The sequence below is a fragment of the Furipterus horrens genome, unplaced genomic scaffold, assembly GCF_987537825.1.
Source record: "Furipterus horrens unplaced genomic scaffold, mFurHor1.1.pri manual_scaffold_10, whole genome shotgun sequence".
In the NCBI taxonomy this organism is placed as follows: domain Eukaryota; kingdom Metazoa; phylum Chordata; class Mammalia; order Chiroptera; family Furipteridae; genus Furipterus; species Furipterus horrens.
Genome location: NW_028327180.1, coordinates 101,774,341 through 101,788,432, shown reverse-complemented (window position 1 = coordinate 101,788,432; position 14,092 = coordinate 101,774,341). Strand labels below are relative to the sequence as shown.

At 66.0% G+C, this 14,092-nt stretch overlaps 1 protein-coding gene across 1 annotated transcript; it reads left to right on the top strand.

Annotated features, from left to right (window-relative positions):
- Positions 1-78: 78 nt before the first annotated feature.
- Positions 79-10,938, top strand: BRAT1 (BRCA1 associated ATM activator 1). Its single transcript, XM_090288680.1, has 14 exons — positions 79-231; positions 2,148-2,293; positions 4,806-4,960; positions 5,478-5,625; positions 6,243-6,615; positions 6,892-7,008; positions 7,531-7,622; positions 8,137-8,255; positions 8,336-8,522; positions 8,728-8,801; positions 9,317-9,419; positions 9,509-9,607; positions 9,695-9,870; positions 10,070-10,938. The coding sequence occupies exons 2-14, from the start codon at positions 2,167-2,169 to the stop codon at positions 10,766-10,768; spliced, it is 2,469 nt and encodes an 822-aa protein (XP_090144806.1). The 5' UTR covers positions 79-231; positions 2,148-2,166; the 3' UTR covers positions 10,769-10,938.
- Positions 10,939-14,092: the final 3,154 nt, after the last annotated feature.

Sequence of the window (14,092 nt, the reverse complement as noted above, 5' to 3'; positions counted from 1 at the left end):
CAACGGCGCGCGCCCGCAGAGCCCCGGATGTGGCGCCGAGCACGCGCGGCCGACTGTGCGCGTGCGCTGCAACCCCAGCGGGCCGACCGAGCCTCCGCGGACACGGGGCTGCTTGGCCTTCGTGTTCCGCTTCTCCTGCGGCTTCCTGTCCTCTCCCGCGCCCGGGGCCGCGCAAACTGCCTGCCCGTCCTGCTTTTGCTGCTTCACTTCTCTCACTTGGTTGCAGCGGCGGTATGTGTCTGTCCCTTTTATCTGAGTTCTAAAAAGTTCTGAAAACTTTCATAATTCGCAAGTTGGCAAAATCTGCCCTGACTTCCGCTCGTTTGTCGGCACATCTGCGCTGAGGCTGTTTAGTGTTTATTCCGCGTGAGGCGTTAGTGTTTCCCGCAGAACCGAACGCGTTGGGTGATGGGGTGCGGCATCAGCCCTCCGGCCTGTGTACCGTGCAGCTTCCCCAGAACCCGAGCTGCTCTGATAGGGACCGTGTCCCCCCAGAAGTTTCTGGTGCGAGACTGTGGCCCTTGTAGCTCTAGCGCTAGCCTGCCCGGGTCCAAATGCAAGCCGCGCCAACCCACGAGCTGCGAGGCCTCGGGAGCGAGCTTCTCTTGCCTCAGTTTCCTTACTTGAAGGGACAGCAGGAGCGCCCACGCCCCTGGACCTGCTGCTGAATCACCTGCGTTTCATTAAGTGAAGGACGCAGCCCGGCGCTGGGTCCCCCCCCAGGACCGCTGAGCCGGGCGGAGCCTCGAGGGGCCTCAGTTCAGGGAACGTAACGGTGCAGGCGAAACCCTCTCACCGAGCAGCTCTAAGGGGCAGGAGGGTGACGGTCAGGAAGGGCGGCTTTTCATGTTGTTAAAGCTCCCTTTTTAAGACCCATTGGAACTCCGCTTTCTAGTTCCTTACACCCGGGGTTTCCCCTGCGATGTTGCTGGAAAAGCCTCTGTTAAGCTGCGCGTTGTTTTTATACTTTTACCCACCGGCCTTGAGAACCTCTGGCGCACAGCTCAGGACCCCAGATGACCCAGTTTTCAGGCCAAATGACCAAGGACTTTGTCTCAGTGATGACGACGCCCCTTTCTGGCACGTGCCGCCCCCCCCCGACACGAGGTCCGTCGGCGGGGCAGGCCACGCCCCTTCCTGGAGTTAGCCCCACCCTCCCAGGAAGCCCCGCCTCCCGGGCGCACGGCCCGCCGGTCGCTCAGGCACGTACCACTGAGCGTCCCGGGGAGGGAGCGGTTCAGGGGGCGGAGCGGCCGGCTCGGCGCCGGCTCGTTCCCAACGCCTTCCAGCGCGAGCCCGTTCCCCGAGTCCGGGCCTCTGAGCTCCGAGGGTGGTCTCCCGGGAGCTGCCACGGTTCCGCACGCCCGCCGTCCGCACCCTCGCCCCCTCCAGGCTCGGCAGGTGGCGCGGCCCGGGGCGGGGCCTGGCAGCGGCGGGGGCGGAGCCGCGGCGGCGGACGGACGCGGAGCTGGTGAGGCGCGCGTCCAGGGGTCGCGGGAGGGTGGCGGGGCGCGTTCAGAGTCCCGGGCCAGGGCGGGGGCGCATCCTGGGTTCGGCGTGCGCGGCCAGGACGGGGCCCCGGTGTCCCCGCGGTCGCCGACCCCTGACCCCTGAGGACCCTCTGGGCTGTCCGGGTCCGCAGGCCCAAGACTGGCCCCGAACTGCACGAAGGGCCCTTCCGCAGGCAGACGGACACCCCGGCCCAGGCAGACCTCCCGACCCCGGTTACTTACTGCACCGCGGGCACCCCGGCCCCGCCCGGGCCCCACGCGCAGGTGCACCCCGCGGCCCTGGCCTTCTGTGGCCCCCGCCACTGGCTGCAGGGTTGCGGGGTGCAGGCAGGCCGTCTCGGGACTGGCACTTCCAACCCGGCCGGAGACGCGCTTGCCCTGTACGCGTGGCCGCCCCAGAACGCACACGCCCGCCCCCGCCCCGCGCAGCCTAGGGGAGCAGCGTGGTCTCACGAGGCCCCGAGGTTTGCCGCGGACTGACCGCCTCTCCGCCCCGCCTGCCCCTGAGCCCTCCATCCCGCCCCACCAGCGCCGAGGCTGTGCGTCCATCCCGGCTGGCGGCCCTGGGGCCCGGGCAGGCCCGGGGGCTGCTTGCGGCTCGGGCCGGTGGCCCCGGCTCTGACGGCTCCTTCGCAGCAGGAACCGCGGCCTCGTCATGGACCCCGAGTGCGCCCAGCTCCTCCCGGCCGTCTGTGCGGCTCTGGCGGACCCGCGGCGGCCCGTGGCCGACGACACCTGCCTGGAGAAGCTGCTGGACTGGTTTAAAGCCGTGACGGAAGCAGGTGAGGGTGAGGGTGCTGCGCGGGCCTGGGTGCTGGGGACGGGGGCCCGGCCGGCCGGTGCGCCCCCGGCGGAGGCCCGCGGCCGAGAGCTCAGGAGGACAACGGCGTCCACACCAGGCGGCTGCGGGGCGCGGACCGACTTACTTCTGTTCTCGGTGCGCTCGTTTTTGGTTGGCTCGCTGCTTTTTAAAAAAGTCTTCATTGTTTTCTGTTATAGTTGTCCCGTTTCCCCCATTGTCCCCCCCCCCCAGTCAGTCCCCACCCCACTGCCCACGTCCCGGGTCATTCATACTCGCTCCCGGAGGGTCGTTCCTTGGCTAAGAAATCAGCTTTGCTTTCTCCCTGATGACGGACGTAACCCGTGCCCTTTCCGTCCAACTCAACGACGCAGAGGCGGCGCGGGGAAAATCAAACGCCCGTCGGCGTCCCATTTCCCGCCACGCTCTTTCCTCGCCCGTCATAAAGCTGCTGTTCCTGTGAACACGAGGCCGCGACGCAGGCTGGTGTCCGGCCCTGGCTCCCCCACCGTCGCGCGGGCGTTCTCCGGGCGGAGCGCGCTGGGTCACCGCGGCGGTCACCGCGGACGCCGTCCCTTTGCTGCGCCGGGTGAGGCGGCCGCGCACGCCCGTCATTGCAGGGCGGCTCCTGCGGCGGCTCCGACGTCGGCTGCCTCGGCCTTCTGCGCCCGCGGGCCGCGCGCCCCGCTCTTGCGTGCTTTCTGGTGCGTGTGTGTGTGAAGCCGCACGCCTCTCCGGAGGGCGCCCTGCGGGGCTGCTGCTGTGCCTCGGCGCCAGGCGGCCCGTGCGCTCCGGCAGGTTTCTTCCTTCGCTCACGAATCACATAGAAGGGCCTCTTTTAGAGTGAAAATGTGGGTTTCTTTTCAGACTTTCTTACTGATTTCATTGGCGCAAGAAAACACCCGTGTTTCCGTTCTTCCCCACCGGCTGGCGCCGGGTGAGGCCTGCCTGCTGCGCGGGCAGCCGTGGCTCCTGCTCGGCGGACTCCGCTGTGGCCTAGTTTGTAGACAAATTTTTAAAGCATAGTTTTGAGCATCTTTATTGAAATACAGTTTACATATCATGCAGCCGACCCGTTTAACGCGCACAATTCGGTGGCTTTTAGGTTTACAGGGTCTCCGCAGTCTGTAGTTCTGCAACATTTGGACCCCCCAGAAGGAGCCTGGGAGTAGGCGGCCCTCCGCCCCCAGCCTGCCCTCAGGCCTCCCAGCTGTCCGTCTGCGCAGCCCCACGCCTGTCCCCCGGCCCGGTGGCCCGCGTTCTGGCCGCTCGTCTGCTTAGCCGTTGCTGCAGAGGTGGCAGTGTCCCGCCAGGGCTGCGGGTTCGACCTCTTTCCTTTGGAAGCCTTTTCCTTTCCGTACCTGGAAGTGGGTGTCAGCGGGCGTAGACCGTCACGTGTCTCCTGGGATTTGTCTCTTTTCACAAGGACTTTGCTTCGAGGTTCGTTCTGTCGCCTTCGCCCTCGCGGCACCGGCTGTTCTGAGCTCAGAATTGGCCCCCGTCCCTTCGCCGCCTGCCGTGGGCAGGCCCGTGCGTCTCCGTCCCCCGTCGGCAGGACGGCGCTGGCCTACGGCTCCTAATGCGGCCCGAGCCGCACTTCGGCAGAGCTGAATCTGCTTCATTTGAGGAGCTCACCGTCATATTTGAACCTGTTTCCACCACATTCTGTAGTATTTTCCCCACGTCTGCCTGGGCTTCCTTTTCCTCGTTCCTCTGCCCTGCACGGGACTGGTAACGCTTCCGTGTTCTCAGCGTTCTCCTGGCTTTGATGTCGCGTGTTCCATGCATGTTCTTTAGTGGCCGCCCGCACGCGCGCGGACTGGCTGAGAGCGTCACGTGCATTGGGATCTCCGTCCTCTGTTCAGAGGGTCTGAGGGGCCTGGCGCCCGTGCTGCAGCCCGGCGCCCTCTTCTGTGTTGCTGCTGCCGGGTGTTTTGAGTCTGTTTTGGCTAAAATCCTTAGTTCTCCTCGCTGCTTGGGGCCTTCCCGCTGTGCACACGGGGTGTCCTGGGCCCAGGGAAGCGCCGGGTGGGGAAGGCCTCGCAGCCGGGCCCCTCCCCAGGGACGAGGTGCGGCGTGGGCGAGCGCAGGGTTTCCGGGGCCGGGTCTGGGCAGGACTGGCTGTCGCCCTGGGCTTGCTGCGTCCGGTGTGTGCAGTCGGAGAAAAAGTGTGTGATGGGAGGGAAGGGGCCTCCTGCTGGAACCTGCGCGTCTTTTCCACAATCAGCGAGACAGAACATCTCTTTAGTGGTTTTGGCCATTTGGGGTTCTGCCCGCACCCCCTGCCTGCGTTGAGGCGCTGGCTTTGTGGTGTGCTCCGCACGCTGAATTAAGACATGAATCCTCCGTTCTAATGGCTGCAAACGTGTGCCCCCCGCTGACCGTGAAACCTGAAGGCTGGCGGGAAGGGCCTGGGAGTGCCGGGGAAGGGGTCCTCTTGAGGCCGCGCAGCACCGTGCCCCTGATGACACGCTCCCCGGCCGGCCTGTGTCCAGGGTCCAGCCTGCTGCTGTTAGAGGACAGTCCCTGCCTGGTGGAGCTGCTGTTCCGGGTGCTGAAGCCCCAGGGCCTGAGCCCCGGGGTCCTGGCCTTCTCTCTGCGCCTCGCCGGCCTGCTGGCAGCCCAGGAAGAATGTTTCCAGTACCTTCAGGTGAGCTGGGTCCTCCACCCCCGTGGCCACTGAGAGGGGCCATCTTTCTTCTCTGCAGGTGCTTAAAAGGGGTGGCTGTCACTGGCCCTAAGTCTCCGGAATGGGGTTTGCCCCCCTGCCCATGTCTTGTAAAGAGTTTGATGGGCGCAGGGAACAGGCCTGACACACTGGCTGTGCGGGGGCATCTGGGTGGGGGACGTGTGGACCCCACCAGTCAGGGTCAGGAGGTCAGCAGGCTGGGGAGCCCACAGGGGCCTCCGGGCACAGAATGTCATCGTCAGAGCCAGGCCTTTGGAGGTGATGCTGGGGGTGCTGCTTTGACGGGAGCGCGTCTAAAGGAAACGGACGAGACCGATGACCCTCTGCTGGAAACGGGGCCCTGGGGGCCCCTGTCCACCTCCTGGGAGCAGGGCGGCCCTGGGGCGCGCTCGGTAGACCCGCAGGTCCGCTGCCCCGGGAGCCCCGCAGGTCCGCCGCCCCGGGAGCCCCGCCCGCTCACCATTCCTCTGCACTCCAGCAGGAGGCGCTGCTGCCCGGGCTCTTCGGGGAGGCGGGCCCCCTGGGCCGGGCGGCCTGGACGGCGCCCACTGTGCGCAGCGGCTGGATCCAGGGCCTCCGTGCCCTGGCGCGGCACCGCAGCGCCCTGCGCTTGCTGGACGACTGTGGTGAGTGCCCCCCTCCACCTGCCGGCCTCCCGGCTGCGTGGCCCCAGGGCGGTTTCTGCGCCTCACTGGGCCTCTCTTCTCTGCAAGTGGCTGTGATGTCAGGGGGCCGTCGTGAAGAGCAGAGGTGATCAGGGGGTTAGAGGCCCCTAGAGAGCGGGAGACCCAGCGGCTGGGGTGGCTTTGAAACAAGCTGGGAGGAGTCAGAGGCTCCTGTGGGTGTGAAGCCCTGGTAGGAAACAGTGCTGGTCACCCCACAAAACTGCAGCTCCGCTTCTTAGAGAGAGGGAGAGGAAGCGTCAGTGTGTGGCTGCCTCTTGCACGCCCCCAACCGGGGACCCGGCCTGCAACCTACGCGTGTGCCCGACCGGGAATTGGGCTGGCGACCTTTCAGTTTGTGGGATACTGCCTGCCCACTGAGGCACACCAGCCCGGTGCCCAGCTCTAGCTCCTTGGCGTCTGAGCAGAGGCGGCTGGGCCTCCAGTGGCCCCTCGGGCAGCTGGTGGTGCTCAGCCTTCCCTTGTGGCTCTGGCTGCTGATGAAAGCCGCTCACATGATGGCCGCTCGGGTCTCCTGTGCGCCCTGTCCCAGCTGACCCCGCTTCCCGCTCCCTCCGCAGGTGCCCTGGACACCATCTTCTCCCTGCAGGGAGACCGCAGCCTGTTCGTGGCCTCGGCGGCCGGGCAGCTCCTGGCGCACATCCTGAGTCTGTGCATGCGAGGCCACGCCGAGGGACAGCCCAGCCCACAGGCGTGTGACTGGCCCACGCACGCCCAGAGGATTGTGGACCACCTCGAAGAGTCCCTGTGCTCCACGGCCACCCCGCGGGTCACGCAGGCCCTGAATGTCCTGACCACCACCTTTGGGCACTGCCACAGCCCTTGGACGCAAGTCCTTTGGGTGCGGCTGAGTCCCCTCGTGGCCTGTCTGCTCGAGAAAGACCCCGTCCCAGCCGCACACTCGCTGGTGGATCTCCTCCTCAGCGTGGCCCGGTCAGGTCCCTGGGTGCAGCGCGGGGTGGGGGGGTGGGGCGCTTGCCCCCTCGGGGAGCCTTAGGGCGGCGCTTACGCCTGGGCCGCGGCTCGTTCGCGCCCCACGAGCGCTGCCTCTAGTAGCGGGAGCACCAGAGGGGTCTGGCAGCTGCATGCTGGGCAAGGACCGTCCATCTCTGCAGGGCACACCCAGCGCGGGGCGTGGCAGGCTCCCCGGGTACCGTGTGGGCTATGGTGGCAGGACAGGAATAACTTTGTCTGGGGTTCCTTTTGCAGTTCCCCTGTGCTGAGTCCCGACTGTGACCTGTGGGAGATGCTGGCGCGGACTCTGGGCCGTCTCAGCCCCACTCAGGCAGGGCCTCTGGCTCTGGGGGTCCTGAACCTTCCGGATTGGTGAGCACGGGGTTGGTGGTGTGAGGCAGGTGGGGCCTCAGTGTGCCTTTGTGGTCAGGGGGCTCCAGGGACTCTGGAAGCAGAGGACAGTCAGAGGCTGCCCTTCAGGGCCTGGTGGGCAGCATGTGGAGGGCAGTGCGTGGCCCGCAGCCCGTGGCAGGCAGCACGAGGGCTGTTGCTGAGGCAGTGGTGTGGCTGCAGCTCTGCACCTCCTTTACACACAGAGCAGCTTTTTACAGCAGAAGCTTTACAGGCTCTCCAGAGATAAAACAGGGTCTCGGGGCTTCTCTGTCCAGAGCTGGGCTGGGCTTGTGTTCAGGGCTCACTCAATCCGGGGCCTTCTGCTCCTCCCAGCAGCCTCAGGTGGAGGGTCCTGGGCCACCATCGTGTGCACACCCCGGGGTGGGTACTGGGGTCCAGATGTGGGCACTGGCCCTGCGCCCCGGTCCCCGAGGTTGTGACAAGGGCAGCCGGCTTGCCGTGGGGTCGGGGGGCAGTGCTGACCTTGTCCTTGGTCCTCAGTCCACAGGCACTGAGGACACAGGCCTTTGATGTCCTTCTCCAGCCCCTGGCCTGTGTCCTGAAAGCCACTGCCCAGGCCCCTGGGCCCCCAGGTACGCCACTTGGGAAGGGCAGGCTGGCGCGGAAGAATGCGACCCTTGGGTCAGGGCAGGCTGGTGGGCAGCGGGGTACTCGCTTCCCCAACTTGGGGTGGCCCCAGAGCAGTCAGTCTTTCTTCCCGGCCCTGGGCCTTGGCAGGGTGGTGGTTCCGGAGCAGAATAGGCGCACGGCCTGGCACTCGTCCGCCCAGATCCGTCTGGGTTCTGTAACTTGGCGTGTCAGCCACATGGTGGGTTGAGGGTAGAAAGGGAACGCAGGTGTGCCACCTGGGCCGCGTCCCGTGCACCGATGAGCCTCTGCGACAGTGGGAGCCGACCCAGGAACGGGCTGTGGGACAGCAGGCACTCGACTGCCCAGGAGCCCTGCAGACGGGCTCAGACCCCAGCCCTGGTCGGCTGGTGTCATCCCAGACCAGCCGTCCGAGGGGCTCATCACCAGCGGCAAGGCCGGCGGCGGCTGCTGGGGACGCGCCCGCTCACTGGGACCTGTGTCCGGTTCCGCCTGCAGACTGGCCGGTCGGGCCGGCGGGGGACTCGGCGGCGGTGCGTGTGCTCCTGGGCTCCCGGCCGGCCTGCGCGGGGCTGCTGTGCCAGACGCTGGCCCACCTGGAGCTGCTGCAGGCCGCGGTAGGTGCGGGGCGGGGCGGGCCGGGCCCCACGGCGGGCCGCAGACGCGTGCTGCGCTGACCCTCACCCCGCCCCCCCAGCCGCAGCGCCCTGCGCCCTGGCCCCAGGCCGCCCTGCTCGGGGCCGCGGTGACCGTCCTGCAGTGCTGCAGTGGTGCCGCGGTGCCTGCCTCTGACACGGGCAGCCGCCTCTGCGGGATGCTGGCTGGCTGCGTCCGGGTCCAGCGAGCGGCGCTGGACTTCCTGGGGACGCTGTCTCAGGGCACAGGTGAGTGAGAAGGCTCGCTCTCGCTCGACCGGGCTATGTGGCCCTGCGCACCCCGTGAGCCCCCCTTTCCTTGCTGCTCAGATGCCTGTTGTCTCTGGGATGGGACTCAGGCACGGGGGTTCCGTCCCTGCTCCCCCGGACTGACCTCCCCTGGTGGGGCGGCCCCGGCTGGAGGGCGGGCTTTCACCCTCCACGTCTGTCTCAGGACCCCAAGAGCCGGTGGCACAGGTGTTTGCCGTCCTGCTGGATTACCTCAGGAGCCCCGACTCCAGCCCCACGGTACAGGCCTGTGGTGTTGGGGGGCAGGGGATGGGGGGCCCCGCCGGCCTTCAATGGGGCCAGAGCCCCTTCTCAGGCGCGTTTGGAGGGACAGGGCCTGAAGGCCGGAGGCTGAGTGCCGGGGCGCGCTGGGCCGTGGAGGAGGGGCAGGTCCGGGCTTCTCGACGGGAGAGGTGACCGGGAGCCAGGTGGGCCCGTGCTTGGCATCCAGGTGTTTCCTGGCCCCACGGTTAGGCCGGGCCGCATGGGTGGCGAGTGAGTGCCACGCAGGCCACCGAGCGGCGGCGGGAGACTGGACAAGGGCCTCCCAGTTCCTGAGGCCTAAGGCAAAGGCGCCCTGGTGGTCCCCAGTGCCCTGGGGGCCGGGGCTGCTGCTTCCGGAAGCTTCGGTCTCACCGAAGGAGCCCAGTGTTGCCTCTCCGGTGTCCCATCCCCCGCCCAGGGGGCCGAGCACGGGGTGGGGTGGGCCCGGCGGCGGCCCCCTCCCGGCTCTGCAGTCCCCTCTGCCGCCCCAGGTTCTGAAGAAGGCCTTCCAGGCCACGCTCAGGTGGCTGCTGAGCTCGGCCCAGCCCCTCCGCTGTGGCGACCTGGAGCCCCACGCCCGGCTGTTTCTCGGAGGTAACCGGCCCCCCCCAGGGCGCCGAGGAGCAGCGGGCGGGACAGGGCGGCGGGCGGCTGGGCCACTCTGACCCGCCCCCCCGCCCCAGAGCTTCTCCCTGTGCTGCAGAAGCGCCTGTGCAGCCCCTGCTGGGAGGTGAGGGACTCGGGCCTCGAGTTCCTGACCCAGCTGACCCGGCACTGGGCAGGTGAGTGCGCCACGTCGGCCGCCCCGGCGGGGGGAGCGCGGCTGCGGCCGGCCCCTGCTCACAGCGGGCTGTGGCGCTCGCACCCAGGACAGGCCGGCTTCAGACACGCGCTCCTGGCCTCCGAGGTGCCTGCGCTCGCTGAGCAGCTGCTGCAAGACCCTGAGAGCTACGTCCGAGCCAGCGCGGTGGCCGCTGTGGGACTGCTGTCCAGCCAGGGGCTGCATGCGGCCCGCGCCGGCCCCACGCGCCCAGGAGGCCCGCAGGTAGGAGGCGGCAGACCCTGGGCTGCGCGGTCCGCCCAGCAAGGGCTCTGTGGGGCGTGTCCCCGGAATCTGCCACTCAGTGTCGCAGCATGTCACTTGGCTGCGGTCACCCCCAGTTGACAGCCAAGCCCGTGGAGGTTGTGGGGTGCCCTGCTTAGCCCCGCCCTGCAGCTGCTCCCACCCCTCCCCTGTCCCCCAGAAGAGCCTGCTCCCGGACCTCCTGCACATCCTCACTGCAGACTCGGAGGGTTTCCCCCGGAGGGCCGTCATGCACGTCTTCACTGCTTGGCTGAGGGACGGCCACGCTGAGGTGGCCGAGGACACAGAGCGCTTTGTGACCAGGGTGCTCCAGGTGGCCGGCCGGGACCTGGACTGGGAGGTCCGGGCCCAGGGCCTGGAGCTGGCGCTGGTCTTCCTGGCTCAGACCCTGGGTCAGCCCGGCGCCCACTGTCCCTATGCTGTGGCGCCCCCCGTGGGGGTGCCCTCTGGCCACCTGGCCGAGGCCCTGCGGGTGCTCTGCCGGGTGGAGCTCTTTGAGTTTGCATTCCGAGCACTGTTCGACTGTGACCGGCCAGTGGCCCAGAAGTCCTGTGACCTCCTCCTCTTCCTGCGGGACCGGGCTGCCCCCTACGACGGCCCGCAGGAGGCGGAGGGCAGCCCCGATGTGGCCTCCGTGGAGGCCACCCTGCAGAGGTGGCGGGCAGGCGAGCAGGGCCAGCCCCTGGGGCCCCTGGGGCCCGAGGCGGCGATGGCCGTGCTGAGGTCCCTGGACCTGGAGGGCCTCAGGAGGGCGCTGGCTGAGAGCAGCGACCACGTGGAGAGGAGCCCCCAGTCACTTCTGCAGGACATGCTGGCCACCGTGAGTGTCCTCGGGGACAATGAGGCTGATTGCTACTGAGGCCGCCCTGCGGCGATCCCCGGACCCCTGCCGCTGGCCTCGTCCCTCCCTCAGGGCCAGCTCGGCCTGGCTGCACAAGGGACCCTCAGGGAAGCCAGGCCCAGCGTCACGCGTCCCAGTGTATTGTTCCAGTGGCGTTTTCTACTGAAAATAAATGACATCTGACAGGGCCACTGAGTCAGTGTTCTCGGGGAGCGGGGAGCGTCCCCCTGTGGTGTAGCCGCCCCTTCCTGGGCATGGGGTCTCCTCTGGCAGGAGAGTGTCCGGCTTTCAACCCAAGCTCCTCCTGATAGTGACCCCAGGTCCAACAAAGGCTGGGTATCCAGCCTCTGAATCCCATAATCATCGCAAGTTTGTAATGACTCAAAGCTCAGCGCCTCAACAGGCAGGTAGGGCCGCGGGTGTGACCATGTGGGAGAGCTGCGGTCCAGGCCTGTCCCCAGGGGCCGAGCAGGTGCCCCAGCCCTGGCTCTGCTGGCCCGGGCATCGTGAGCTTGGGCGGCCACCTGCTCTCGGCACCTGTTGCCCTGTCTGCCATTTGCCTCCCGAAGGTAAACGTGCTGGTGTTCTAAACACCCGGCACGGTCTGAAAAGAAGCATGAAGAGAAACTTTAAAATCTTTGAATTGGCCCCGGCTGGGGCGTCTCAGGGGACTGAGCGCTGGCCTGTGAACCAGAGGGTCTCCGGTTCAATTCCCAGTCAGGGCACATGCCTGCGCTGCAGGCTGGGTCCCCGGTTGGAGGCACGCAAGAGGCAACCACACATCAATGCTTCTTTCCCTCCCTTCCCCTCCCCCTAAAAATAAAAAGTTGCCTCTTATAAAAAAATCTTTGCACCAAATGGAAATACAACTTATAATCATGGGGCCCAGCAGAACTTGTGCTTAGAGGGAATCTGTAGCATTGAATGCTAACGTTAAAAGAAAAACATCTAAGATCAGTAAGCTTTCATTTCGGGGAAGGTGGAAGATGACCAAATTAAACCCGAAGTAAGCAGAAGAAAAATAGTACAAATTGGAGCAGAAATCAAATGGAAAATAAAATCAATAGAATCAGCTAAACCACACGCCTGGTTCTTGGGTCAATACCCTGGTATGCCTCTAGCCACACTAGAAAGAAGGGGGCAGACAGGACCTGCGTAAGGAATGCAGAGGGGACATCCGTTCCTGTGGGCACTGAAGGTCCCTATGGACACCTTGGCCCACAGCATTGATAACCGAGGCGCACGGACCCATTTGTCACAAGGCTCGCGCTGCCAGAACCCACACAAGAAAGAAAATGTGGGCAGACCTGTTGCTATTAAAAGGAATCAATAATGAATCACCTTCCAAAACAGAGCACCGGCCCAAAATTGTACCCGTTCTTTGCAATGGCTTCTGGTGGTGGTGGTGGGTAGACGCAGGGGGTGTGTTTCCTGACTCACTGGAGGCCAGCATCACCCCAAACCAAGCCCAGACAAAGCCAGTCTGAGAAAACGGGAGCATCTGTGCTCACAGGTGGAAAAGCCATCAGCAAAGTAACGAGTCCAACAACGTGCAATAAGAATTCTCAATGGCGATCACGAAGGGCGGTGGGGTTGGAGGAGCCTCGGGATGCGTGGGAGGGTGAAGGGAGCACCCCGGGGTACCGCGTGCGCAATAGGCCCCCCAGTGGAGCAGCTTCGGCAGGGCCTCAGCCACCTTTGCGTGTGTGCTGCCCGCTGCCTCTGAAAAACTGACTTCTAGGGGACTTTTCTAGGAAGGAGCTCAGTGGGGGGCCCCAGGATGCAGGTGCACCGCCCACCCAGGGCACACATCCCGGGGGCTCGAGTCCGTAGCCCCGACGCCCCGAGAACTGGCTTTGCAGCCCTAGCGCGGGTCCGTCCTGTGCCCCCCGGGTATGAGCAGAGTGGGCGGGAGGTTTAATTCCGCTGCATTCCTACCTCCGAGGACAGCCCTTCGGGGTCAGCTTCAGTCGGGGTGGTCTTTCCTATACCCCCGATCCCCGCTCTTGCGCAGGACTGGCCCTGACTCGTGTACCTTTATTTCACACCGACTCTGAGCAGGAATTGGGCAAAACGGCAGCGACCAATCAGAATGTACTTGGGCTGGTCCGTCCAATCAGCGTACAGCAGCTGAACAGCAGCGCTGTTGCTATGCAGATTTCACAGCGTAGCAGGCTGTCCCCTTTCACTGCGCGGGGGACGGGCTGGATGCCCAGCGGGGAAGTAGGGCGCCGGTGGCTCGCGCAGGGCGGGGACGGGGCCCCTCTCAGTCGGGCCACCCCAGAGCGGGCCCAGCATCCATCCGTGGAGCCGGCCTCCTCGGAGGTGGACCTTCCGCGGTGCTGGGGACAACAGAGCAGTCTCGGGGCGCGCCCCTGAGCGCCGCACGAGCCAGGCCCGCGTCCCAGGCAGCTCTGCAGCCGGCACAGGTCCGCTGAGTGACCGAGTGACCTACGTGAGCAACGACAGCGGGTGGCCGGGGGAACAGGCCGAGCTGCCCCCCATGGCTGCCCGCCCGGGCCCTGACATGGGCCCCCGACTCACCTGGGTTCTTGCAGCACGAAGGGGCCTCCCCCGCGTCGTGGCGACGGCGTGGTCTCCCCCGCAGGGCTCACTGACGCCCCGAGGAGGGGGCAGGACCCGAGTGGGCGCGGCCGTGCTGCCCTCTGCTGGCGGCACCGGGCACTGCAGGGAGGGCCGTTCCGACCGCAGAAAGGACGCCGCTGCCCGAGTTCAAAAGCAGACGGCGTTTATTGTTTCTTGAAAGCCGCCTCTGGATAAAGGCACACCGTTTAAAAAGTTTTCATTTGAATAAAGGCGAAAGCCTATCAATGAGATAGCTTTGGCTTCCTTTTGAGACCAGACGTTTTAGCCAAAAGCACTGCATGAGTCCCGCTGCATTGGTGGTCCCAGAAGGCCACCTCCTCGCTGGGAGGCAGTGCCGCTGAGCGCGTGGTTTTGTGACAGACGGTCCAGCCGCTGGACTCAGGCACGAGGCTGTCAGAATCGGAGTCCCTGGGCTGAGTGACCATCTCACTTTGAGGCCCCAAACTTGGGGGCTGGCCATCTCAATACAAGGAGCAGGGGGAGGGGGACCGGGGCAGCCAGGCTGCGTGGACGCTGGGTCCTAGCACCTCCCCAGCAGTGCGGCCCCGAGCTATTGTGCAGGTGGAGTGGTGCAGTCATCGGTGTCCCCAAGGCTGGCTTCTGTCACATGCAGTACCCTCTTAGCGTGACATGAAGGGAGGCCAGCTTGGGGCTACAAAAAACGCTGGGCTCTTGGTTTCGTCCTTCCTCAGGCCTTTCCTTTCCCATCCCAGCCAGGAAGCCTGCCTCCTCTGT